Genomic DNA, 25995 nt, shown 5'->3' with positions numbered 1-25995 from the left:
TCCTTGTAAGGGCTCATCATGGCCCTATATAAGTCCCTGATGGGACCACGTCCTGTTTTCAGATCTGGAATTATTTGTGGCAGTTATTTCTCGTTTCAGATCTCACCCTAGAGAGGAAGAGGAAGAGGAGGAGTAGAAGGAGAAGAAGACTAGAGAAGAAGAGGAAGAAGAGAGGTCACAAGGAGAAGAAAGATTGGAAGCCACCTGGATTGCCACCTGGATTGCCACCCCTCTTCTAGGTGTTAGTGTCACACGGTCAAATCTCGAGCTAGGACTCTTTGCTCGGAATTGACGTGCGCTGACCTCAGTGCTTGGGCATAACACTGAGCAGCCTTGATCTCTTGCAGCGGAAGCTCTTGGGATTGCTTAAGATCGCATAGAAGGGGTTAGAGGAGTGGTTGGTGCTAGGCACCGTCAGTGAATAGGGTCATTGCATTGATATCATCAAGAATACATTGTAGTTTACATGGGGGAAGACGAGGGGTGTTACAAGGAACGAGACGAGGCACCTTGCGCCGAGGTAATGTCACCACACCGCCTCAGAGCCGCCGCTCCGTGCGCGCGCGCCCGCTCTGCCGCTCATCCGTGCGCCAGGCCAGCCGCCACGCGCCCGCGGGCGTGGCAATCACACAGACCACCCCTACCTTGACGATCACACACGCCACTGACACCCATGTCGACACTCTAGCGCGCAGTCTGCGCTACGCCGTCGCATTCGACGCCCCCGAGCTGGGCGTTGCGCGCCCAGCACTACCCGCAGGAGCACCGCGCACCCGCCGTGCCGTCTCGGCGCTCTCTGTGCGCCACTTGCCTTAGTCTCCTGGCGGGATGTCTCCCTACTGCGCGCCCCGCACACGCGCACTGTACCTGATCCGTCCCACCTTGGGCGTGGATGGGCACGTGCGCAGTCTGTCGTGAATCACCACCGACGATGGCATTGGCCTAATAGATCAGGTATTTGGGCATCGCTACCCATTTGACTCAGTACTTAAGACTTAGTGAGTCGAATACGCGAACAAACCTTCCCAATAAGCACGCAGGCCTCTGGGCAAGGAATGCCGCTTAGTTAGGGGCCTAACACGCCCCTGCCGCCAGAAGATGTCGACACCCTCGTCGACGCTCGTTGCTCCGCTTCGTATGCTCGGAGTAGATCCTCAAACTGCCACAAGTCCCAGTCGTGCTCCCAGATGGCTGATTCCTTTGGCTGGTTCTTCCACTTAATGAGATAGTCAATCTTGTGATAGCAGCCATGACGTCCTCCCCAATCAATATCCCGCTTTGCTAGGACAGCTTTTGCTTCCTGATCAAAGTGTGCCCGCACATTTGGTGGCGCACGCTGGGGCTGGTTCCTCGCCGCGTCTTCGGGATCTGGTACATATTTCTTCAGAACCAACACATGGAAGACCAGATGAATCGCCAGCCGACGGGGAATATTGAGTCGGTAGGCAACCCGGCAGATTTTTGCTACCACTTCAAAAGGTCCATCGTAGCGGGGAACCAGACCCTTGTGACGCTGCTTTGCTTGCTTCGTCTTCAACATCTGAGCGTTGGTCTTCAGTAGAACCTTGTCGCCCACTTGGAACTCAACGTCCCGTCTGTGATGGTCTATGTATTTCTTCATTCTTTGAGCAGCACGCTCCAATGCCTCGGGAGCTTCCTCAATGCGAGCATGATATTCGCGCGCAAAGCGGAAGGCTGTAGGGAAACGTCTGTTCCCTTTCCTCTTCACAACTTCCGGAGGGGTCAGTGGCTGTCTTCCCGTTTAAATCTCAAACGGCAAGTGACCCATAGCCGAGCTCTGGTTGACGTTGTGCGCAAACTGTGCTGCATCCAGCAGCTCCACCCAACTCTCTTGGTTGGCCGAAACGTAGTGCCAGAGGAATTCCTCTAGCATGGATGGTAACACCCTAAATTCTATCTTTATTACATGTTATTAGCACAATTTTATGCATTTAAAGAGCTTAAAATGAGGTTATTATCATATATTTACATGAAAATAGTGTTTTCAAGTGATTTCTGATTTTTTCCCTAATTTTCTGTTAATTCTATGAATTTTAAAGGATTTATTGAAGCTCGAAATAACTATTTTTGAATGAAAATGGCAAGTTTAATATTTAATTTTGACATTTATCAGCATGGTGATGAATCAGTGAATTTTCTAGAATTTTTTACGAATTTTTAGGATTTTTCTGAGATTTATTTGACGAGGAAATGTATTTATTCTAAGGAAAAAAGGTATATTTATAAGAGAAAAAAAAGTATTTATATCATTTTCAAACTTTGAAGGCCCGTTTTGCAAAGTTTCGTTGCAAAAAGACCCTGAAAACAGCTCTCTGTCGCCACTGCAGGCGTAAAGATGTAATTTTAAATCTTCCAGGGTTTTATTGCAATTATTTAATATATTTTTTAATATTTTAGGAGAAACCAGAGGAGAGAGAGTGCGGCAGGGGCATATACATAATTACTTTTGGGCGGCGTCCAACAGTTATTCGAAGCTTTTTAAGGACTTTTTTGCAAAAAGAAGGATTCAAACTACGCCAGCCAATGAGAGAGCGACACGTCATGGCGTGTTTAAAAATGAAATTAATAAATAAATCAATTTTAAATCCAATGGATTAAATTGGTTTAAAATTGATTTATTAATAACTTTTGATCCTAAAGTCCGATTGAGGTGATTTTTTTATGGATCTGTTCGTCTTGATCCCCTCTTTATATTTGTATGGTTGGATCATTCAGATCCAGCCTACATTTATAGATAAATATTAATTACTAAACGGGGGGTAAAATGGTAATTTTTACTATATAACTTAAGTATAAAAGCTAAATTTCGAGAGGGGGAGCTCATTCTTGATGGCGCTCTATCACAGCTGCAAGACAGGGAGGAGCTCAGCTTGGATCAACCTATCTGGTACATTTTGCTTGTTTGTATTTGAACTTTTAGTGTATTTTGGATGTTGTTTTAGTGAAATTTCTTCTTCATTCTTCTTGATCTTGGTATGAACTTCTAAACCACTAGGCTTGAGCGAAATGTACAAGCCCTTACTGAGATTGAGGGGAGAGATTGAGAGATTTACCTAGCTATTCCGAATGCACATTAGAAAACTATACAAAAAAAAAGATTTAATTTTTAGGAGATTAAATTACCCCCATTTTATTTCTGAATTATCAAACTTAAAAAACAAACCCAACTCAAATCAAAACTTCCCTCTCAACCTCTCTAATTGACCTCTTGGACCCTTTTATTTGGATCAAAGAAGCCAATTTAGAGCTCCCTATTTCTTCTATTCATCTCATCTCTTCTATCCCCCTTTCTAAATTTCTCTTCTAATTAGGGTGAGTTGATCCTCATTGAAGATCAAATTCACTCTAATTAGGGTTAAACTACCAAGAAGATCATCAAATTGAATTCCTTACTAGCTTCCCTTGGACGATACTCGTACTTATCACTACACATCTTAAGTAGAGTTTTTATAAATTTTATTGCATAAGCCAAAATTCACAACGACAAGGGCTAAAAACTGCATAATTTCTACCCCTATTTTTGGCTTATCAATGGAGTTAACCCATTGCGTCTGACCATCTGTCTGGGGGTGGAAGCTCGTAGAAAATTTGAGCTTGGAGCCCATGTACTTGAACAGTGATTCCCAGAAACGACCAGTGAATCTTGTGTCCCCATCACTGATAATGTCCAATGGAAGACCCTAGTACTTCCCCACATAGGACATGAACAAACGAGCCACGCCATCTGCGTGCACCTCCGACGTGGTGGGGATGAAGGTCGCATATTTTGAGAAACGATCCACGGCAACCAAGATGGCGTCGTGCCCACCCACGCGCGAAAGGCACGTGATGAAATCCATTGAGATGGACTCCCACGGTCTGCTCGCCCTCGTGAGAGGTTCCAGTGTTCCAGCTGCCTTGGCCTTCTCTGTCTTGTCTTGTTGACACACCAGGCATGAACGAACATAGGCTTCTACATCACGTTCCATTCCCGGCCAGTGATAGCTGCTGGACAGGAGTGCAAGCGTTCGGGCCTGCCCTAGGTGTCCGGTGTGGGGTGCACTGTGGGCTTCGTAGAGGAGCTTCCGGCGCAACCCACCCGCATGCGGCACATATGGCCTATTTCCCGTGGCATATACAATGTCGCCCTCGGTCCAGAATCTCCTTGTCTCGCCCCCCGCAATGCGCTTCATCAGGCGAACAGCTTCTGGATCATCTTTCAACGCCAACTTAATTTCATTGAGGATGCTTCCTTGGACTGCTGAAAGTGCTGCCACAAACACCTCTGGTTCCTTGCGGCTTAGGGCGTCGGCCACTTGATTGGCACGCCCCGGCTTGTACTTCAAGTCGAAGTCGAACTCCGCCAAGAAGTCCTGCCATCTTGCTTACTTCGGGGTCAGCTTCTTCTGGGACTCGAAGTAGCTGGTGGCCACATTGTCGGTGTAGACCACGAATTTTCCTTCGAGGAGATAGTGGCGCCAGACTCTCAGGCAATGTACCACGGCTGTCATCTCCTTCTCGTGCACCGAGTACCTTCTCTCTGCGTCGTTTAGCTTGCAGCTTTCATAAGCCATGGGGTGTCCATCCTGCATCAAGACACCTCCAAGGGCGAAGTCAGAAGCATCGCTATGTACCTCGTATGGCCTGTTGAATTTGGGCAAGTGAAGCACCGGCTCACTGGAGACTGCACTCTTCAACTTTTCAAATGCTTTCTGGCACCGGTCCGTCCACTGCCACTTCATGTCTTTCTTCAACAAGTCCGTCAAAGGGGCAGCTAGTCGGGAGAAGCCTTTAATAAATTTCCGATAGTAATTTGCCAAACCAAGGAAAGATCTCAGCTACGGCACTCCCATCGGCTCCATCCAATTTCTGATGGCCATCACCTTCGAGGGATCCATGCGCACACTTCCCTTCCCAACTAGGTGTCCAAGAAACTCAATCTCCTGCAATGCCAACTCGCACTTTTTCAGGTTGAGGTAGAGCTCGTGCTCCTTCAGCTTGGCCATCACCTTCCTCAGGTGCCTCACATTGTCATCGATATAATCCTGAAAAACATTGTTCATCAGGCAACAAAACGTAGGAGCGTTCGTGAGCCCAAAAGGCATCACGCAGAATTCAAAAGATCCATAGCGAGTCACGCACGTCGTCTTCAATTTGTCCCCCTCCTTGATCCGCACCTGGTGGTACCCGCTCTTCAAGTCCATCCTCGAGAAGTAGCGAGCCTCGTCGAGCCTGTCAAATAGCTCTTCAGCCTTCGGTACAGGATATTTATTTTTCACTGTTACCTTGTTCAATACTCGGTAGTCCACACAGAGTTGGAGCGATCCATCCTTCTTCTTCTTGAAGAGAACTAGCACGCCGAAGGGGGCCTTGGACGGATGGATGAGCTTGCTTTTCAGCATTTCTTAGAGATGCTCCCTCAGCTCCTCCAAGTAGGCGGGGGGGCATCTTGTAAGGCGCCCGCACAGAGGGATGTGTACCGGGGAGTAATTCAATCTCGTGGTCCACATCCCGCCTGGGCGGTAGCTTTGTAGGGAGTTGTGCGGGCATCACCCCGACAAACTCCTGCAGTACGTCCCGAATTGGCCCCGGTAGTCCACCCGTGGCTGCACCAGGGTTGTTGTCATCGTCGTCACCCCAACTAAGTGCCGCCAAATGGGCTAGTGCGCACCCTTGCCTTTCACCCTTTTTCTGGGGTGTCGGCCCTCGTATGGTGACGAGGAAGGCCTCTTCCCCCTTCCTCACTCCGTCCTTAATTTGCATTGCGGACAGGAGAGCGGTGAACCGCGGCTTCTGGACCCCTTGGTCCCTCACAAAGCATGGGTGAGATCCCTCAGGGAATAGTACACCGCGGTACTGGGGGAACACGACAGCGCGTGAACCCATCAGTAGGTCAAGACCCAGGACGACCGCAAAGTCATCCATGGGGGACACCATGAAGTTGGTCTGGACCGCCCACGTCCCCACCTTTAGCAATACCCCCTTGGCCACGCCAACAATATCTCGCGCCTCCGAGTTGACGGCCTTGATCTTCCCCGCGCTTGGGGATAGCTTCAAGCCAAGCTTCTTTGCTTCTTTCTCGGCGACGACGTTGTGCGTCGCCCCCGTGTCGACCATGGCCGTGGAAGGCTTGCCATTGATCAGTACCGACATGTGTAGGAGGTTCAGACCTTCATACTGGATGGGAGTTCAACCCTGCAATGCCGCTAGGCATTGGAAGGGGTTCAGGGTCACCGTGCTGCTTCCCCCGGGAACATCCGATTGGGGCGGCAGCACGACCATCGCGTTGACGTTTGAGGCCACTACCGTCCCTCTTGGGCAATCCCTCATAAAATGGGGCCCTCCGCAGGCGAAGCAAGTTAACTTGTTGCCCCCACCGCCTGGACTTTGCTTCCACAGTCTTGGGCTCTTGCCCTTATCTCGGCTCTTGCCGTGGCCTTACTTAAACTTTCTTTTCAAGCCTTGACTATTTGGCACTGCTGGTGCCTCTACACGCTCCTGGCGCAGTTTGTACCCCTTCGTGGGTCCGTCCTCAGTCTTGGCGGGTCTAGCAGGGCGGAGCTCTGTGCTTTCCACGACCTTGTAGGCCGAGTTCAAGTCTCTACATTGTCTGCTTTCTAACTCTGTCTGGAGCCAGTGTTGGAGGCCCTTGACGAAGCGGTAGAGCTTCTCCGCCTCAGATATGTCGGTGATCCTCTGGATTATGGACACGAATTGGCCCACATATTCCCTCGGATTGTCCATCATCTTGAGGTTTTTGAGCTCTCCCCTCGCGATCCATGCCGTGTTGTGCGGCATGAAACTCTCCCTAATCTCCCGAACAAAGTCTTCGTAAGTCGGGGGTGGCCAATCTCCACATTCTTCCCACTGTCGCCACCACGACTTCGCTTCATCTAATAGGAAGTAGCTGGCCTGGAGGATTTTACTTTCATCTGAGTACTGCCCTTGGCCGAAATACCGGTCGCAGTCATATAGGAAGTCTGCCACTGCGTCTTCCCGGCGAGAACCGTCGAACTGCTGCTGCGTCTGCCACTGCGTCTTCCTCCCGATGTTGTTGCTGGGACGACTGCTGGGGCCTTCCTCCAGCCTTTCCATCTTGAGTTTTAGCGTCACGACCATCTCGGTTAGCTGCCGGATGGTTTCCTCGTGTTGCCGTATGGTGTCTTCGAGGACGTCTTCCCTCTCGCGAGTCTCTGCTCGGGCTTCTCTCAAGTCCGACTTCAACTCGTCATGATTTTTGTCCACTTGGGCCTTCAAACCCAACATGTTCTTGCGGAGCACCCGATTTTTCAGCCGCTGCTCCTTCTCCTTTTGTCGTCTCTCCTCGCGTAGTTGTGCGCGAACAGACTCCATCTCCTCAACCAAAAGTTCAGAAGCACAGGGGGAGGTGACCAACCTGGCTCTGATACTAGTTGTCACACGATCAAATCTCTAGCTAGGACTCTTTGCTCGGAATAGACGTGCGCCGACCTCAGTGCTTGGGCATAACACTGAGCAGCCTTGATCTCTTGCAGCGGAAGCTCTTGGGATTGCTTAAGATCGCATAGAAGGGGTTAGAGGAGTGGTTGGTGCTAGGCACCGTCAGTGAATAGGGTCATTGCATTGATATCATCAAGAATACATTGTAGTTTACATGGGGGAAGACGAGGGGTGTTACAAGGAACGAGACGAGGCACCTTGCGCCGAGGTAATGTCACCACACCGCCTCAGAGCCGCCGCTCCGTGCGCGCGCGCCCGCTCTGCCGCTCATCCGTGCGCCAGGCCAGCCGCCACGCGCCCGCGGGCGTGGCAATCACACAGACCACCCCTGCCTTGACGATCACACACGCCACTGACACCCATGTCGACACTCTAGCGCGTAGTCTGCGCTACGCCGTCGCATTCGACGCCCCTGAGCTGGGCGCTGCGCGCCCAGCACTACCCGCAGGAGCACCGCGCGCCCGCCGTGCCGTCTCGGCGCTCTCTATGCGCCACTTGCCTTAGTCTCCTGGTGGGATGTCTCCCTACTGCGCGCCCCGCACACGCGCACTGTACCTGATCCGTCCCACCTTGGGCGTGGATGGGCACGTGCGCAGTCTGTCGTGAATCACCACCGACGATGGCATTGGCCTGATAGATCAGGTATTTGGGCATCGCTACCCATTTGACTCAGTACTTAAGACTTAGTGAGTCGAATACGCGAACAAACCTTCCCAATAAGCACGCAGGCCTCTGGGCAAGGAATGCCGCCTAGTTAGGGGCCTAACAGTTAGTCATAGTGCCCCATACTCCAGTTTGAGTCACCGGCACCGGATCGTCACTACTCGTAATCAAACCCTTCGGGAGACATCCTACGGATCATGGTGTGACTCACCTTGCCAATCTATGCAGTCCGCAAACCAGAACAACGCGCAGCTTCGCGCGGCCGGGAAATTACTTGACACGCGTGGTGAGCCACCGCTCGTACCGTTGATCGTCTGAAGCCCTCCTAGGATGTTATCTCCTCCTGTCACCCTTGGGAATCACCACGCATGATGCATGCAGGCATCGTGACTCATATGATTCAGGACCCTGCGAGAGCGTACATGCCCGGTCAACGCCTCAGCCACACGACACCAGATGATAGCATCAACACGTGACGACACTCTGCGTCTGTCATCAGCTGTCCAAAATCTGACAATCTGTGGGTGTCAATTCGCCGCACAGGTGTTACATAACTTGTTGAGAAGTGGACGCTCATTTCTGCTAACAAACCTGATCCATGATCGGGATAACAACTTTGCATGATGGATGGTGCACCGGACGTGCACGAATCTCTTGACCATGTGCGCCAAGTAACATTCAAGCCGCCTGGCATCACTCGCAGTCGTGGTCCTTTGTGCTCGGGCCAAACCTCCTGAAGGATTCCCTCCCGCCGTGATCCATCGATCACCCGTGCTGTCTTGCCGCCCCTCTTTTTTTGTCTTCGTGTCCTCCATTTGCATCTCGCTCCAGTGCCACGCCATCGCCATTTATTGAGCTATTCTGACCCCTCCTCCCCGGCATTTCTCCTCCATTCCTGCTCCCCTTTGCTCGTCAGTTTACTTATGTCTTCCAATATATTTTTCGACTGCACTCCACAGCACTCGGCTAGATTAGGTGAGAGAATATTGAACAAACTACGAGTTGAGTGTCTTTCTAGGTACGGGCCGAGTCTGTCCGTTATGTGCGAGCCCCTTCGGAACTAATCCGTCTGACGCCATAGTCGCCGTCGTCGCTCCGACGAGGGTAAGAAGGTCACTGTCATCGTTGACGGTCAACCGCTCCGGAGCTCGAAACTCGGCAAAACCCCACTCGTCAGCACTGCACATACATTTCACGTAGGATATTCGCATCACGTAGTTACATTCTCTCTTAGTGGTTTACCCAACCAAACGACGTCCAACAACATACGACATGAAAAAGCTTCTCCAATTTGGTTGAAAGGAGAAATAAAAATGTCTTGAAAACATATGTAATGCCCAAGAACTCTGATAAATATCTCATTTAATTCATATTACTTTCACTAGATAGTAACTAGACATATTCATCAGAAATAATATTACATGGCATAGGAGTGAAAGAGTTAAACAAATGCCTAAATACCATAAAACTAAATTAAAATGAAACATAGAAGTATTTAAGTAATACGGTTTATAAAATTATAAATAATATTTTCATGCTTAAACCCATCTATAATTTATTTAAATATTCAAATATTATTGATGTTTGCAATGATCTAAGACATAAAATATAACATATTTGGAAGCAAACCCCTACCCTCCTCATAACCCTCTTTTTTAACACAAAAATCTCAATATAATAGTTATCATAAAAAATTGTCATTATACTACCTTAAACCCAATTTATTTTTTACAAGCGAAAACATTATGCTCCAATGCCTTTTCAATAGTAATAAAATTAGCATTTATCTCTTCTAATATTTTGTAATAATTTTAAGTGTCCTCAGGCATATGTATTGAAAGAAAAGAACATGCAAATTTGGATCTGAGATAAGATATTCTTTGATTTGTTGAAAGCATTTTACAGATTTTTTATTAAAATTAAAATCAACTTCTTTGACACTAAAATACTTGGGTTCAGTGATTATGTCAAATCTTTGATAACTGTCTATAGAAATGATCAGGTTCCACGAAGCGTTAAAATTGTGCCATTTCATCAGGTACTAGTGTAAACTTTTTGCCTCATCTACGTCGAGCTTATCCTTCTAGATACAGTGATCCAAAATTATTATTTCTTCCACTCTATAGAAGAAATTATCCCACCTCAGAACCAGATACTTCTCTATGCATTTCTAAAAAGCCATCGTCAAATTAGTCAAACATGAACAAAACAAGACCAACATAGTAACTTTGAAAACACTAGGGAAAAAATCCAAGGTACCCTTCATTCAAGGATGGTGGCTCAATTTATTTCTTTGAGATGTTGTAAGCTAACCTAAAAAATATAGCTCAAAATTCTACACAAAAAAAGGCATCACGATTTTAACTGGAATTATTCTCAAGATCTAATTTTCTGTCTCCTCCTTGATCTGCCTGGAGGCTTCTCAACTTGGCACAAAAATTTTGAACTGACTCAAGAAGTCACAACTCCCAAAATGAATTTTTAAATAAATTTAAGTTTATATTTTGTAGGAAATAAATATATTTGTTATAATTTGATAACAAATAATATATATATAGGTTATATTTGTCATCAAATCATATTTATTCATAAAATTCATATCAGATAATTCTATAAAAACCACACAAAAAAGTGTAAAAAAGGAATATCCCAATAAAAATAAAATTATCCATTTAACGTGATGCAAAAACTGATATATATTGTTTGTTGTCAAATTGTTTTACTTGTCAATCAAATTTAAGAAAATTTTATGTAAATACCATAAAAACCAAGAAAAATAAAAATTTTCAAAAAACTTAATCAATACAAATCTTATTTTCAGAAGTATAAAAATATTTTATACATGTACTTCTTGTCTGAAACTTCTGTTAAACTAACACAAAATTAATAAAAATTATAGCTTTCATCCGAAAGTCTAATGAATTAATTCAAGCCTTCATATCATAATTTATTTTTATTTCAACAAAAACAGTCTTTAAAATATGTTTTAAATATATTCAAATATCACAGTATTTTTTATTAATTTCATGGTAGATTTTCAAACTTTGGAAATGAATGTGAATGATATTTTTGTGGAATCATTTTTTGGCGAATAAGGGGCTTGAATTAATGTCAATTAGAATATTTTTTTATCCTCAAAAAAACAACAGTGTCGGGTACAGCCAACCCAACGCTTGTACCCCTAGACCAATTTATCCATGCCCTGGATCCCACAAAGGGGGTTTTATAATTTAAATAAAGTTAATGAAAACTTTTTTTGCTGATTTTCATAATCATTTATTTCATTTACGTAAGTACTATAACTTCAATTTTAACCTTAATCCTAAAAAGCTTACTTTTACAGAACCTACCAATGAGTTACTAAAGCACACATGGCTAGAGATGAATATAATTATCATGTTTTACGAAGAAAAAAACCATCTTTTTATAGTATGGCATACCCATTCCCTATCTTTTGGAATATATTCGCATATTTATGTTCTATGAGTAGCATGCTTCATGCTCCAATAAGAATAAGATAGTCATCAAGTTCCTGAAGCAAGCTAGTTTTAAAGAAAGCTGTTAAATACAAAATTTTATGTATTGGTATCTACATCTCTTAGATATTTTTAATGGTATGATTTAACCTTTATCTTTAGGAATGTGTTTTCTCACAACTTGTAAAATTTCTTCCACATCTTATTCTTCTTTATGCGTCCATTATTTTCCTGGTGCTGATTTTTAATGTTGATTGATCTTTCTAATAGTAGAAAATCACTCTGAAATCAACATAACAATTGAAACAAGGACATTGTCCATAAAGATGAAAAGTCATCTGTTTGGTTTGAAGTTCCTTTATTTTTGAATTTCTACCTATTTCTTATGCATTGAGTTTCATGCGTGAACTAGTAGAGGGGAGATATTCAATAAAATCTATTATTTTTTCTATCTTCATACATCAATTTAATTCAGTGGTCAAAAAGCCACAAACATGAGTAATTGTATAAACAACCCATATGATATTCATTTATAATTGAACATTAGACTATGTGAAGAGAATCAGGGCTCATAGATGGATCAAGAATATGGTTTAGATTTTAAAATATATTATTTTTAGATAGTATGTGGATGAATCAAAAGTCGCACGGTTGTGGAAAAATATGAATATCAATGGTTTGAAATGTTATAGTCCTGGATGGAGATATGAGTGATCCATGTAAACCCCCAGCATCACCTTGTATGAGCCAAATTTGATGTTTATATGCTATGTACTAGCTTAATCTTACTTTGGTAGAGGGATATGGATCTGTTAAACTCATAAATGTCACTCCTGAATGCAATTTTTAATCCTAACGGATAAGCTTCATGTACAAATACATTTTTTTCCATTACTATTCAGGAATCAAAAGTTCTCCTTGAGCTTACATAACAATACCTAACTTTATCACTTAATGCCAATTTGAAAATCTCATCAGATACTACAGCAATACTCTGACTGCAACAATGCATATGAAAATCACTAAACGTTTCACATGGTCTTACGTAGAAAATTTTCAAAAAGCAGGAAGAGAGTTAATCATACTATTTTCATCTTTAAGTATAATTTATAAATTAAATATAATGTTGACCTCATTTTGCATTATGATGCTTACTAAGTGAGATCATTTTTGCATGATTTTGTTTTCATCCTGTTGATGCGGAGCTCTATTTTATTCTTAATGGGACATTTCTTCAGTTCTTACTTCAAATATAGCGTTTCTAAAACAAGATAAATTCCTATACCTTTTCTTTACCAGGAATTTCTATAATATCCTGCTAATAATTAAGCGTAACACTACCCGTTAAAGACTTATTCTGCCACACCATGCACTCAAAAAGATGTAAGATTAAAAAAATGCAATAATCCAATAACATAGTGACACCTATTCCCCTCCAGCCAGCTGCCGAACCACAAAGGAAGGTTAATTTTGTTGTTTAAGCCTTATGGTTTATGATACAATAGAATCGGTTGGCCTCTATTGTAGAATCAAAATATTTATTGATATTTTAATTTGTTATATGTATTTTCAGTATTTATATCTAATTTGAGTGAATAAACTACTCGAAATCGAGTTATAATAATTCTATGAAAAATAAAAATTTTATCTTCTAAGTAACCAGATTTATCAAAAAATTTAGAGTAATTTTGGAGATATAAACACTTAAAGAAAGAAATCTTGATTAATTAAAATTAAAATACCTTATCTGCTACGTCAATGGTATGAGTTTAGTGTTGTGCTGGGTTCTCAGACTTGATTCAAAGCTAGAAAACATTTTTCTAAGCAGGGAAAACTTAAATAGATTCTAAATAAATTTCCAAAACAAAATAATCTTTACATACCTAGAGGGGAACCTCTTCACCCCTTGACTTTCTCCCTTGGAGAATGATGTAAAGCCTTCACGCTTCCAGCCTATGAAACATCAACCATATCAAGGTGCTCTTGGATCTCCACTACTTCTTTAACTCTTCTTGAAGCCCTTAGAGATCTTCTCACCATGGAAATATTCTACATATTGAAGGAAGAGAATGATAAGTGATGGAGCGGGCCAACCCACTCCATCAAAGATGTGGTTGGAGCCGCCATCATCATCATCAACCGTCGGCTGGTTTGCATCCAGCCGTATCGGCACGCCAAGGCATCAATGAAGACACTCGGGTTCAAATAACCAGGGTAAAGCACGTTCATAACTTTCACATTTATATTTTTGTCGGTTTGTGCTCGTCCTATTCATTGTTTTGCCCTGTTTGTGTGTTCATTTCTGTCATGTCCATATCCATCATGTTTGTCGTGCCGTGTCCGTGTCATAACGTCTCCAACATTGCCCATGTCATCATCACGTCATTTAAACCTCAGTGTTTTATTTTGTGTTTTAAAGTGGGGTCCTATGTGTTCATGAACCTCTCCATGTTGGACCCTTTAAAAGGGCTATTGGACCCTTTGTAAGGGCCCATCGTGATCCCAGCCTATATGAGGGCATGATGGGCGCCCTATCTGGTCTAGCTACATTTTACTTGTTGAAGAAGTTTAGGCCAAGAAGGGCCTTGTTCATCGAGAGAAGAAGGAGAGAAATAGGAAGAAGAAGAGGAAGAGAAGGGAGAAGATGAAGGAAGAAATAAAGAAGGGTGGAAGGGAAGGAATCGATGACGTCTGACATCAAATTGGTATCAGAGCATCGTCTCAATAGCCAACCTGACGACATCCAGAAGATGACCAGCATCAATAAGGAAGAGAGGATGACACCCCACCCTAGCCGGTCTAGAAAAATGGGTCCACATCACGAATTATACTTCACTTAAATATTTTTTATTAAATGATCTTAAATAATAAACATCCACTAGTGCCCCTATAACCCCATGCATGTGACCCTCTGGGATTATGTGTAACAATAATTAATAAACTTAAATGGCCCAAAAATAATTTTTAGTGAGCCTTATCAAGATATAGATTTATTAACCAAAGATCAATTTTGACCCAATTCATAGCTTAACTTTCTATCTCATTGGGCGCCAAGTTTTGCCTTTCGCTCTAGAAGATATAGACTATCACATGAACTCTCTCGTGTAATATTTACCGTCATTAGTTACCCCGTAGATAAAAGCATCTATTTGCATGAGTCTCAAGAATGATATATGTTATGGTTAATCATCAAACCCTGATGTTTCAAAGTTTCTAGATGTAAAGAGATAGAAAAACAAAGATACCCAAAAACTTCAAGCCCAAAACTATTTTCAAATAATTTGATATTCCAATTTCAAGTCCAATCATTTTCAATTTCCTGAATTTATATTAAACCATATACAAAACATCCATAGTGACACATTTTATTTTTTTAATGATCATAAAAAGTAAAAAGAATTCTTTTAAAGCACTTAAGTAAATTCAATTTGATATTTTTAAACTTAGAAAATATTTTTATGAAGCTAATGTCAGAAAATCCCACTCAAATACTAGAAAATCCAAAAAATAAGAAAATCATTGTATAAATGTAAAAATTCCCAAAAGCCTTAAAATAAAAACAATAGAATTAGTGGTGCTTTGTTTTCATCAATCTTGCTCTAAACATTACTCCTCTAATCGTTTATTCTATGAGTCAAAGACCGCCCCCAAATAACACTTTCAATGTGCATTAAGGAAACAAAATCGACGGGTTCCTTTATTTACATTGATGGGATATCTCTTGATATCTCCAAGCCCATTGATAGATCGAGGAGGAAAAGACAGAAAGATACATATTTCAACTTATAAATTATTTTCTTTTGATTTTCTTATGAAAAAAGTTCAATAAAATTTCTAAAATCCGAGGGAATTTGATTAATATGAAATAATAATAATTAATTAATAGTCCTAAAACTATTCATAAAATATATTTTATACTTGTAAAATTTTCTTACTGAAATTAATGTCAAAAAATGGTGATAAAACATCATAAAGTCCATAAAATTTAAAATTGCAATCTAAAAATATAATATATGTTACGCTTAAATAAAATCATTTCCATGAAATAAGAAAATAGTATGCAATATATTAGTATATAAGATATCACATTAATTACGATTAGAACATTCTAGAGAGGCTACCAAAATAAGTCAATGAATCTCATTGGGAAGAACTGAACGCTAGATATATGGTATTAGAATACACAATATCTTAGAGTACGTCAATAACTAGCACTTTAATTAATTTTGAAGTCAGTGATCAGACTTATCAGTTTTTATTCCATAAATATCTCATGTTTGGTGACTAACTTTATTACATATGTTGGATTTTGCTGTGCTCTATATTAATCTACAAGTAGCAATCAGTTAAGGCCAAACACATAGTGATAATTATCTATGACAACACTCAATTTAATTATTTATTTTTATTTATATGTATGTATTAAACATTTTTATGATTAAAATAAAAAATGAAAATGTTCCGCTAAGTTCTAATTTAGTGAATATATTGATTTATGTACATATTATACTTCAGTTATGATTCTATTGACTGAATAGGACTATTCATAGTAATATCTTGTACTTTTATTTGAATAAATATATAATTAAAATTGTGAACCAACTGGGAAACGAGGAAAATCAAAACCCATCACCCATATACGAATAGATGGTCCAATATTTAAGGGTAAAAGGATCAAATTGACCCTTTTGTAGAGACCAATCCAAAACCCACATTCTTCTGACAACTAATTCTACAAATTTGAGTTTGGACGTTACTTTGATATTGTGTGATAAAACAAAATGTGCATTTCACCCATCCAATATCATGCATGGAACCATACATATATAAGACCTGTTTTGACATTATTGTGTTACATAGAATCTTCATTTCAGTACGAACTCATATTTTGTGCATTATTTTTTAAGTTCAGTATTTTTAGGTTAGTTTAAATAATAAATAAATAAGAAACAGCAAAAAAAAAGGATGCCAGTGGCCACTGAAGGCAACAAGACCCAAGCTAATCCTGCCATACTTGATTTTCTAAAACAAGATCGGATGGCCTAATTTAAATATTTTGTCTCCCCTTTGTTTTCCTTCTTTTGGGATTTTATTCATAAAGGTGGTTGACCTGCAGGATGATTTCCACACGATTGAAGCTTTTAATTTCCTAGAAAAACCTAAAAAAGACTCCAGATGCTCATGGACACGGAGGCTGAAAAGGAAAAACCTGAGCACCACATTAGTGTAAGTCCAACGCTGTGCATTAATTACTGCCATTGACCCATCATTTAGAAACATGTCACAGTGATAAACAATAATTTAGGTTAAAATCTATTGTTTTAAGGCCTAGTATAGGTTATAGGTTCAATCCAACAACTACAGGTAATGAAAATCTAAATTTTGCATTCAAATAAAGTTTCTCACATTTTTATATGTTAATATTTTTACATTTCGAATAATTTATACGGTATTAATTTCAAATAAATTGAAAAAATGAAAATAGTTTAAAAAAATTAATAAAGAAATTTTATTTTTATTTTTATTAGATTCTTTTAATTTAGTGTGATCTCAACAACTTAAATATAATTGTTTGGTAATCCTTTGGAGTAAAAATAGAATGAAAAACTAATTAAATATATATAGTTCAAACACATCCCTACATTTCAAACCCGTCAGTTGGGTTCAAATCATGAATGATCAGCTTCAAATCTCAGTTTGGACTATTGGTTTGGTCGAACAGATATGGTCAAATAATTGGTTTGTTGGATCAGTTTAAAAAATATGTAGATTAAGCTCTGAGATTGATGGAATAATGCCAAGCTTGGTGATAAATTTCTTCAACCCTGTTGGCTCCTTGGCAGCTTTGGCAATTGCAATTTATTTAGGTATGTCATGGAATATGTAGTAGTGGTCTACTTGGAACTCTACCAATCTGTTGTGCATCCTTTGAATGGTAAAAGTATTCAAGATGAATATCTGTTATTTTTTTGTGTGTGACTTGAGCTTGATTTTGTATAAGCCTGATGTTTAAGCTCCTCTCATTTATCCATTAGAAACAAATACTATGTCCTTCTCAATTACTTAATTATATGTTCCATGATTTTATATGCTGATAGGGAAAATGCAACATCACGTCTAGTATATGGTAACATGATAAATTCATGCATATTAGATGTTTAGATGTTTAGATTTTGCATACATTTTAGATGTTTTTGGAGTATTAAATTAGAATTTATCATGCATTATTTTCATTAACTAAATATTTATGCACTACCTAGAAATTTCAAATTTTGAACCTTATGGTTATTTTTAAATAACATCCTTGACTTATTTAAAGTCAATCATTTTTAGTACTGATGAGTATTTTGTAGTTTTACATGTGCAGAAATTTACAGCAATGAGAAGATAAAATCCTTCAAGAGTTGGAGAATTTTTTAGAGTTTAATGATTCTCAAAAGGGGCTTGAAAGGATCAAATGGTGTTGTGGGCCTTCAAAAGAGAAATCAGACGGAGATGGGCCATGACCTAACCTGCCCATTGGGCTCTCAAAAGCCTTAACAAAAAAATAACCTGAAGATCACAAGGGGAAACTCTCAAACCCATGGAGAAATAGCGACAAAATGGCGAGAAAATAAAATAGCAAATGCCCAAAGGGGGATTTTAGTAATTATTCCTATCTATAAATACTCTTTTTCTCCCTCATTTTCCCTCATTCTGAATGGGCTCTATCAAGCAGCTGCCCAGAAAGAGAAGGCATTTTAAGAATCCAAGTTGTTATGTCTCGTTAATGTAAGTTTGATGATGTTTCATTCAATCCTTCTCTTGTTTGCATTTAAAAACGCCTGATCCTGGAAACAAAAATAAGAATCCAGACTTGGGAGGAAGCATTGAGAGCTCACCAGACTTGCATTGAGGTTTTAGGAACCTACATATCCATTTTCCCATCATTATCTATCCATTTTCCTTTAAAACCATCACTTTCTCATTCTAAACATTTGTTTTGTGACTTTCTCTCTCTATAATTAGATCTTTAACTCTCGAGAGAATCATCCATATCCCTGAATTGTTCCCTCAAAATATCATAAAAAAATTTCTCCATTTGCACCTCCAAATTCCTTCTCAAACTCCTACACCCCTTCTCCATTTTCTGTCTCTATCTCCTCACTTCAACCATTTTCTTTATCTCGACTCGTTCCTGTCTCTCTCAAGAACTTCCGTCATCTCTCCCCTTTGTCCCTCTTGAAATCCAAAAAAAGAATCATTTTTTTACATAAAATGCCTTCTTTCCCATCGGCGCCACAATTGTGCGCTGGTGTATGGTACAGAGTAGTGCACCATCGTTGGAACGGCCCTTTGACCCATAGTCGCACGTTCGCACAGCAGCATACCGAGAAGACAGAGGGGTGCTCCTTCTCCGAGGACTTATCCTAAAGGGGAACATAATACAAATGCTCGAAGAAAATATGGTTAACAACAGATTTAATCTAAAAGCGATCCTAGAAAATTTAGATATGATATCTTTCTTGTTTTGAACTAAGATGATGCCCTCCCCACCATAACTTCACCTAGAGCATGCATATTTGGCCGATGCTTATATTTTTACCAACAGAAAAGAAGATCACGAGGGAAAGAAGAAACTCACCAGATGAACTCAAGAAATGCACAAGAAGTCGACTTCAACAGCTTGATGTGTCCTCCCGAACCATAGGATTTTGGCACTTTTGAATTGTTTTGCTTTCCTTTTTTGACTTCATTCTTAAAATCCAGCCATATGGATTGAAAGAGGTATAAAAGACAAAACTACCCTAAAACTGCTGATCACTCCAACTATTGGATCTCGAGATATATAAGGGTTTGAAGATCAGCCATTTATGGAAATCAAAATTCTTTTGATTTCTTTCTCCTACCTCCAGCTCTGCCCAATTTCAGAGCTGTTGATTCACCCTAAAATATGTGCCTTGATTGGCACAGAAAATCCCACCTTTACTATGCCGCATTGGTGGACATCCATGCACCCACCTGTCCCTGCATTTTGGAACAGAATTTAAAGACTCTTACTTAACAAGATAGACACTATACCTGATCCAAATCTAAGTATGTGCCCGTAACCTCATTTTCATTGAACATAAGATGTCTCAAATGCTAAAACGTATATTCAATATTATTCTAACTGTTTCACATTGCTCATTCCCACACACATTTATTGCTTGAAAAGGACACATTCTTTTAATTGCCCACATAGCCCAATGTGCATTTTTTAATAACTTGAAAAAGATACATTTTTTTTATTGGTCACATAAACCAATGTGCAAAGCTTCAATAGAGTAATGATTAGCTCATAATTTGGTTTTTTAACCTCGCAAATTGCACTGTCAAAACAAAATGGTAGCAATTATAACTTAGCATAATAATTGGCTCAGTGGAACATTAAATACCATTTGGAGCATGGGAAAATGATATGGAGACCTCCATTTAAGTCTAAATAAATATGCTAACAGTTTTTATAATTCAAGAAATATTCTTTCTGCCCTAAAAATTAATTTACTTGTAATTTATCCGTCAAAAAAATGTCACAAAATTAAAAATTCCAGAAAATTTGATAAATACTTTTAATAATCCATCAACGATGATTTGGTATTTTTAAATGCCAATAGAAAATGGCTATGTGGCCGCCAATGATGAGGACAGCAAAAAGAATCAACATCCAAGATTTCTCCAATTTCAAAGGTTTGAAATCTCCCAATCTAGAAGGCTGATTAAGCATAAATTTTGTCGGTCACTTTATCTTCACCCCCCTCTTTCCTTACATGCTATCTGATCTTTGAGCATAAATAAGTTCATGGATCCTTGTCAAAATTCATCCTTAAACTTGCTTCCTATACTTGAGGGATGATTGAAAGCTAGAGTGTTTCTGAGAAATATCAAGGTTGTTCTTCGTGTCTTGGGTGTGTACATAGACCTTCTAAACTTCATTTTTAGATAGTCGAATGATCGAGATTAGATTACAACTTATCAGTCAGTTCTTTGAAATGTGGGATTTGGATTAGGTCACCTGGAAGCCTAGGTGATTTAATATCGCTTTCTTTCATTAATTCCACGCCTGATCTGAGGATTAGGATTTCCTCACCTCAAAGCCCGACAATTTCATAGCAGAAAATCCATTTGGTTATCTTATTTTCCTAGGATTATTTCATAGCTTCTGTATTAAGGTTAGGCACACTAGAGCTCTTCGGAGAACTATCACCCTTAGATTGTATTGGTTGAGTGGGGACTTGTATTCCAATTTCCATAGATAAATCTATGGTAGCATCATCAGAAGTTCTTCTAATAAGCTCATGATCATGAGATGTTACCTCTAAAGATACAGGAAGAATACTACAGTCATGGAAAGATTGGATATTCTCTTCTACTAATTTGTTGTTTTCCTCTTCCTTCCTCCTTAATTCTTTGTTCGAAACATCTACACTCCTCTCTTCTCCATGAAGGCTTTATATGATATTTCTCTTAGTATTAAATATTCCTCAAATGTAGGTGCCTTGCAATGGTCCGCTATTGTTCGCCGTAAATGATTACCAGTGTGTCCAAATATGCTCGTAGGAGTTGAAGATGTCTAGCACTATTTGTCTCTATTTTGCCTTCCCTTGCAGCTTGCATAGCAAGCTCTTTCACTGTCACTCTAACATTTGGCTGAAGACTTGCCATTTAGGAAAATCAAGATTCACTAATAAAGGGATGGATAAATAGGAGGACAAATATGCACTCAAAGTATAATTAATCCCAAAATCAAATTCTCATTACATAGAAAGCATTCAAGAAAAATAAAATATGATATCCTCTATTAAAGTTCAAAAATTATCATAAATTTAGAGTTATTTAAAATCAAAGAGAGAAACCACCAAACTCAATAACTCATTAAAGATTTCAAAATACTTCATATACACTCAATTGATAAGGATGAAACAAAATTGAATTTCCTTAGCGTTGTTTCCCCGGCAATGGCGCCAATTGATAAGCCAAAAATAGGGGTAAATTTTATGCAATTTTAAACCCTTGTCGTTGTCAATTTTAGCTTATACAATAAAATTTATAAAAACTCTACTTAAGATGTGTAGTGATAAGTACTAGTGTCGTCCAAGGGAAGCTAGTAAGGAATCCAATTGATGTTCTTCTCGAATAATTTGAACCTAATTGGGGTTAATTTAATCTTCAATAGAGATTAAATCACCCTAATTAGATGAGAAATTTGGAAAGGGGGGTCGAAGAGATGAGAGGAGTAGATGAAATAAGGGGCTCTAAGTTGAATTAATTGATCCAATTGAAAGGATCAAAGAATTCAATTAGAGAGATTAAGAAGAAAATTTAGACGTGTTTTGGTTGGTTCTTTAGGTTTGACAATTCAGTAATAACTACTATATTGCATAATGAAATAGAAAATTAAAATCCTAGAATGTTAACCCTTTTTATAAGTTTTTTTTATTGTTTTCTTTTATATGCAGTTGGAATAGCTAGGAAATCTCTCAATTTCTCCTCTAAATCCTAGTTAGGGCTTGTACATTCTGCTCGAGCCAAGCGATTTAGAAGTTCAGACAGGGTTCAAGAAGAAAGATCAAGAAATTCAACTAACAACATCAAAAATACACCAAAAGTTCATATACAAAGAAGAAAAAAGTACCAAATAGGTTGATCCAAGCTGGAGCTCCTCTCTGTCTTGCAGCTGTGATAGAGCACCATCAAGAATGAGCTCCCCCTCTCGAAATTTAGCTTTTATACTTAGGTTACATGGTAAAACTCACCATTTTACACCCGTTTAGTAATTAATTTTTATCTATCAATGTAGGTTGGATCTGAATCATCCAACCATACAGATAGAAATAGGGGATCAAGACAACCAAATCCATAAAAAATCATCTCAATCAAACTTCAGGATCAAAAGTTATTAATAAATGAATTTTTAACACGGCATGACGTGTCGCTCTCTCATTGGCTGGCGCATTATGAATTCTCCTTCTTGCAGAAAAGTCCTTTGCAAAGCCTAGAATTGCTGCTGGACGCCACCCAAAAGTAATTGTGTATATGCCCCTTGCGCACTCTCTCTCCTCTGGTTTTTCCTAAAAACATTAAAACAAATATTAAATAATTGTGATAAAACCCTGGAACAATTTAAATAATATCTTTAGGCTTGTAACCAAGACCGAGAGCTGTTTTTGAGGGCATCATTGCAAATAAAATTTACGAAAAGCCCCTCAAAGTTTGAAAATAATCTTAATACTAATTTTTTCCTTATAAATATATCTTTTTTTTCTTCATAAAAATGCATTTCTTCCTCAAATAAATCTCATAAAAATCCAATAACATCCTAAAAAATCCTAGAAAATTCCTTGATTCATCCCCGTACTGATAAATATTGAAATTAAATATTAAACCTGCCATTTTCATTTTAAAATAATTATTTCAAGCTCAAATAAATCCCTTAAAATTCATAAAATTAACAGAAAATTAGGAAAAAATCAGAAATCACTTGAAATAGTATTTTCATGTAAATATATGATAACAAGCCCTTTTAATCTCATTAAATGCATTAAATTGTGCTAAATTACTTGAAATAAAAACCAAAATTAGGGTGTTATCACTCATATGGTGAATATAGATGTTCTCATAACCATTAGTGTGGAGACACCAAGGATAGATAGTGGGTGCTATTTAGTGGAAACAGTTCATTGAACTGATCTGTATGAATCCCTGAATGGTATTATACTTAACTACCAATTAGGTTGATTTGCGTCAGGATTGTGTTAGTGGTCCTTAGACCTGAGACATGAAAGACGTCTTGTGGATAGACAGAATGGTCTTAGTTCGGGTGCATCAAGAAGTTTACGAAGAGGATTGATTTTTTTCTTTGATCAAGATGATTGGGTGGTCAAGTTCGGATGACTGATCCTTGGTGTTAGAGGTGACATCTCAAGGAAGATAATGCGGTGAAGTCCTTAGCCAAGGCAATAAAATATGGGAGAAGATTTCTCTTAAGATTTCTGAATGCGCTAGTGCTAACTCGGATGACCGATTAGGGTTTGACAATTGACCATACCCTAAGTCGTCCAAGGAGTATTAAAGGGACAAGGGATTATACGTAGGGAGGGACACGGTCCAGTCTCGGTCCAATTTTACTAGAAAACTAAACCTAGACCTGAAGTTTGATCCAGTCTCAGTCTCGGTCCAGGCTCGGCCCGGTCCAGTCTTTAGTCGGTCATGTTGACTAGTCAATGTTAAGTTGACTTGGTCTTCTCGCTACATCTAAAGGCACCTCTGGTTCTGAAGCAGTGTTGAGTAATGAGAGAGTCAGAGGGGGATAGTGAAAGAGTGTGAGAATGAGAGAGGGAGAGAGTGACACTGATATAGTGTAACGGGAGAGAGAATACCATAGGAAGAGTGAGAAAGAGAAAGAGAGAGAGAGAAGAGAGGGAGAGAGGGAGCAGGTAAGACGGAGAGTACAAGAGAGAAAGAGGAACAGAGTGAGAGATGGAGAGAGGGGGAACGAGAGGGGGAGAGCCTGAGAGGGAAGTGAGGAGGAGAGAGGGAGAGGGAGCATGTGAGAGGGAGAGAGTGTGTGGGAGAGAATGAGAAGGAGAGAGCAGGATAGGGTGACAGAGAGAGGGAGAGGGGAGGAGAGGGAGAGCAGGAGAGTTTGAGAGAGAAGGAGAGAGAGGGAGAGAAGGCGAGAGAGAGAGAGGAGAAGAGGGAGAGCAGGAGAGAGCGTGAGAGAGAGGGAGAGCGGAAGAGAGGGTGAGAGAGAGATGTCCTTAAGAGAGAGGGAGAGCGGGGTGAGAGAGGGAGAGAGAGAGGAGGGGGATAGCGGGAGAGAGGGTGAGAGAGAGAGGGAGAGAACGAGATAGAGAGAGGTGGAGAGAGAGATTGGAAGAGAGGGTGAGAGAGAGAGGAGAACGAGATAGAGAGAGGAGGAGAGGGAGATTGGGAGAGAAGGTGAGAGAGAGGGGAGAGAACGAGATAGAGAGAGGGATAGAGGGAAGAAAAATGAGTGGAAGAGAATGAGAACGAGAGCAATGGAAAGAGGGATCGAGGGATGAAGAGCGAACGAAAGAGAGAGTAAGACCGGAAGAGAGAGAGAGAGAAAGAGAGAGAGAGAGAGAGAGAGAGAGAGGAAGACCGGGTGAAAGAGTGAGGAAGAGAGGAAGGAGAGCGGGAAATAGGGTGAGAGAAAGAGATGGAGAGAATGAGATAGGGAGACGGATAGAGGGAAAGAAAACGAGAGGGAGAGAGTGAGAACGGGACAGAGGGTGAAAGGGAGGGAGGGAAGGAGAGCAAATGAGAGGGAGAGTGAGTCGGGAACAAAGGGAGAGAGAACGAACAGGAGAGACAACAAGAGAATGAGAGGGAGAGAGGGAGAGAGAACGCGCAGGCAAAGAGAGAACGAGCAGGAGAGAGGGAGAGAGAACGGGAGAGAAAAGAGAGGGAGAGGGAGCAGGTGAGAGAGAGAGAGAGTAATGATCTTCGGTCCGGTTTGATGTGACCCAAGCCAGAAGGTTCGATCAGCCCTAAAAAGGGTGACTCACGGTCCTGTTTGGTCCGGCCTGATCAAACTTCGGTCAGCCCGTGTCCTTCCCTAATTATACGTGTACAACAACTGATGATGAACACGTTCTATGAATGAGTCGATATACACTCCTTTGTATATTCTGGAGCACGAGGTGTAGCTTGGCACCCCACATGTTGGAGACTCCACCTATCAATTGGGTTAAATTGATTCGATGTTAATTAATATATATGATGATATAGTTCATTAATTTGGAAGGCCAATAAAGCTTGTTGAGTAATTGGAGTCATTAAGTAGACTGATAAGTGGGCCTAGAGGGTCACACCCAAATGGTCTTTTAGATGTCGGAAGATATACTTAAGTTTTGGGGGGTTTTATGAATAATATCCAATTAGTATAAACTGGAGAAGGCCCTCGACAAAATTCACCCAGGCCAGAATTATTCAAGGGCCTTCCCCTTCTTCTCCCCTCTCCCTATGACTTATCTTCACTCCCGATGAGATCAGGATGGCGTAACAATGGTGACAGAGGTTGAACGGGGCTTGTCAACAAGGAGGATATCTGATGTGCAAAGACCGGGTGGATACGCCTAGAGACTGCACACTTGAGCAGCTCGACTCATCTCACTTCAGGATCCAAGAAATAACGGATCTGATCCATGAAAAGGTACTTAGATTCAATATTTTTATGATGTCATTCGATTCTGGTATGTGTCTTCCGCTGCATGGAATCTTCATCTTCATCCAGATCTAGGCCTTTAGAACCCAACAATGGGCATCTAAAATGGTGCCCCCATTTATACTTATTAAGACTTTTTCATAAGGATCCTTAGTAATAAAATATACC

General features: G+C 40.4%; 1 protein-coding gene across 1 annotated transcript; it reads right to left on the bottom strand.

Annotated features, from left to right (window-relative positions):
* Positions 1–1066: 1066 nt before the first annotated feature.
* LOC144703382 (uncharacterized) lies at positions 1067–6153 on the bottom strand. The gene is made up of 5 exons (XM_078575562.1): positions 5554–6153; positions 4635–4748; positions 4527–4586; positions 4140–4373; positions 1067–1750 (listed from the first exon to the last, which is right to left on the bottom strand). Exons 1-5 carry the CDS (start codon positions 6151–6153, stop codon positions 1067–1069), a joined length of 1692 nt encoding a protein of 563 aa, XP_078431688.1.
* Positions 6154–25995: the final 19842 nt, after the last annotated feature.

Source organism: Wolffia australiana, chromosome 5 (genome assembly GCF_029677425.1).
Source record: "Wolffia australiana isolate 7733 chromosome 5, ASM2967742v1".
NCBI classification, from domain to species: domain Eukaryota; kingdom Viridiplantae; phylum Streptophyta; class Magnoliopsida; order Alismatales; family Araceae; genus Wolffia; species Wolffia australiana.
This window is presented reverse-complemented; position numbering and strand designations above follow the sequence as displayed.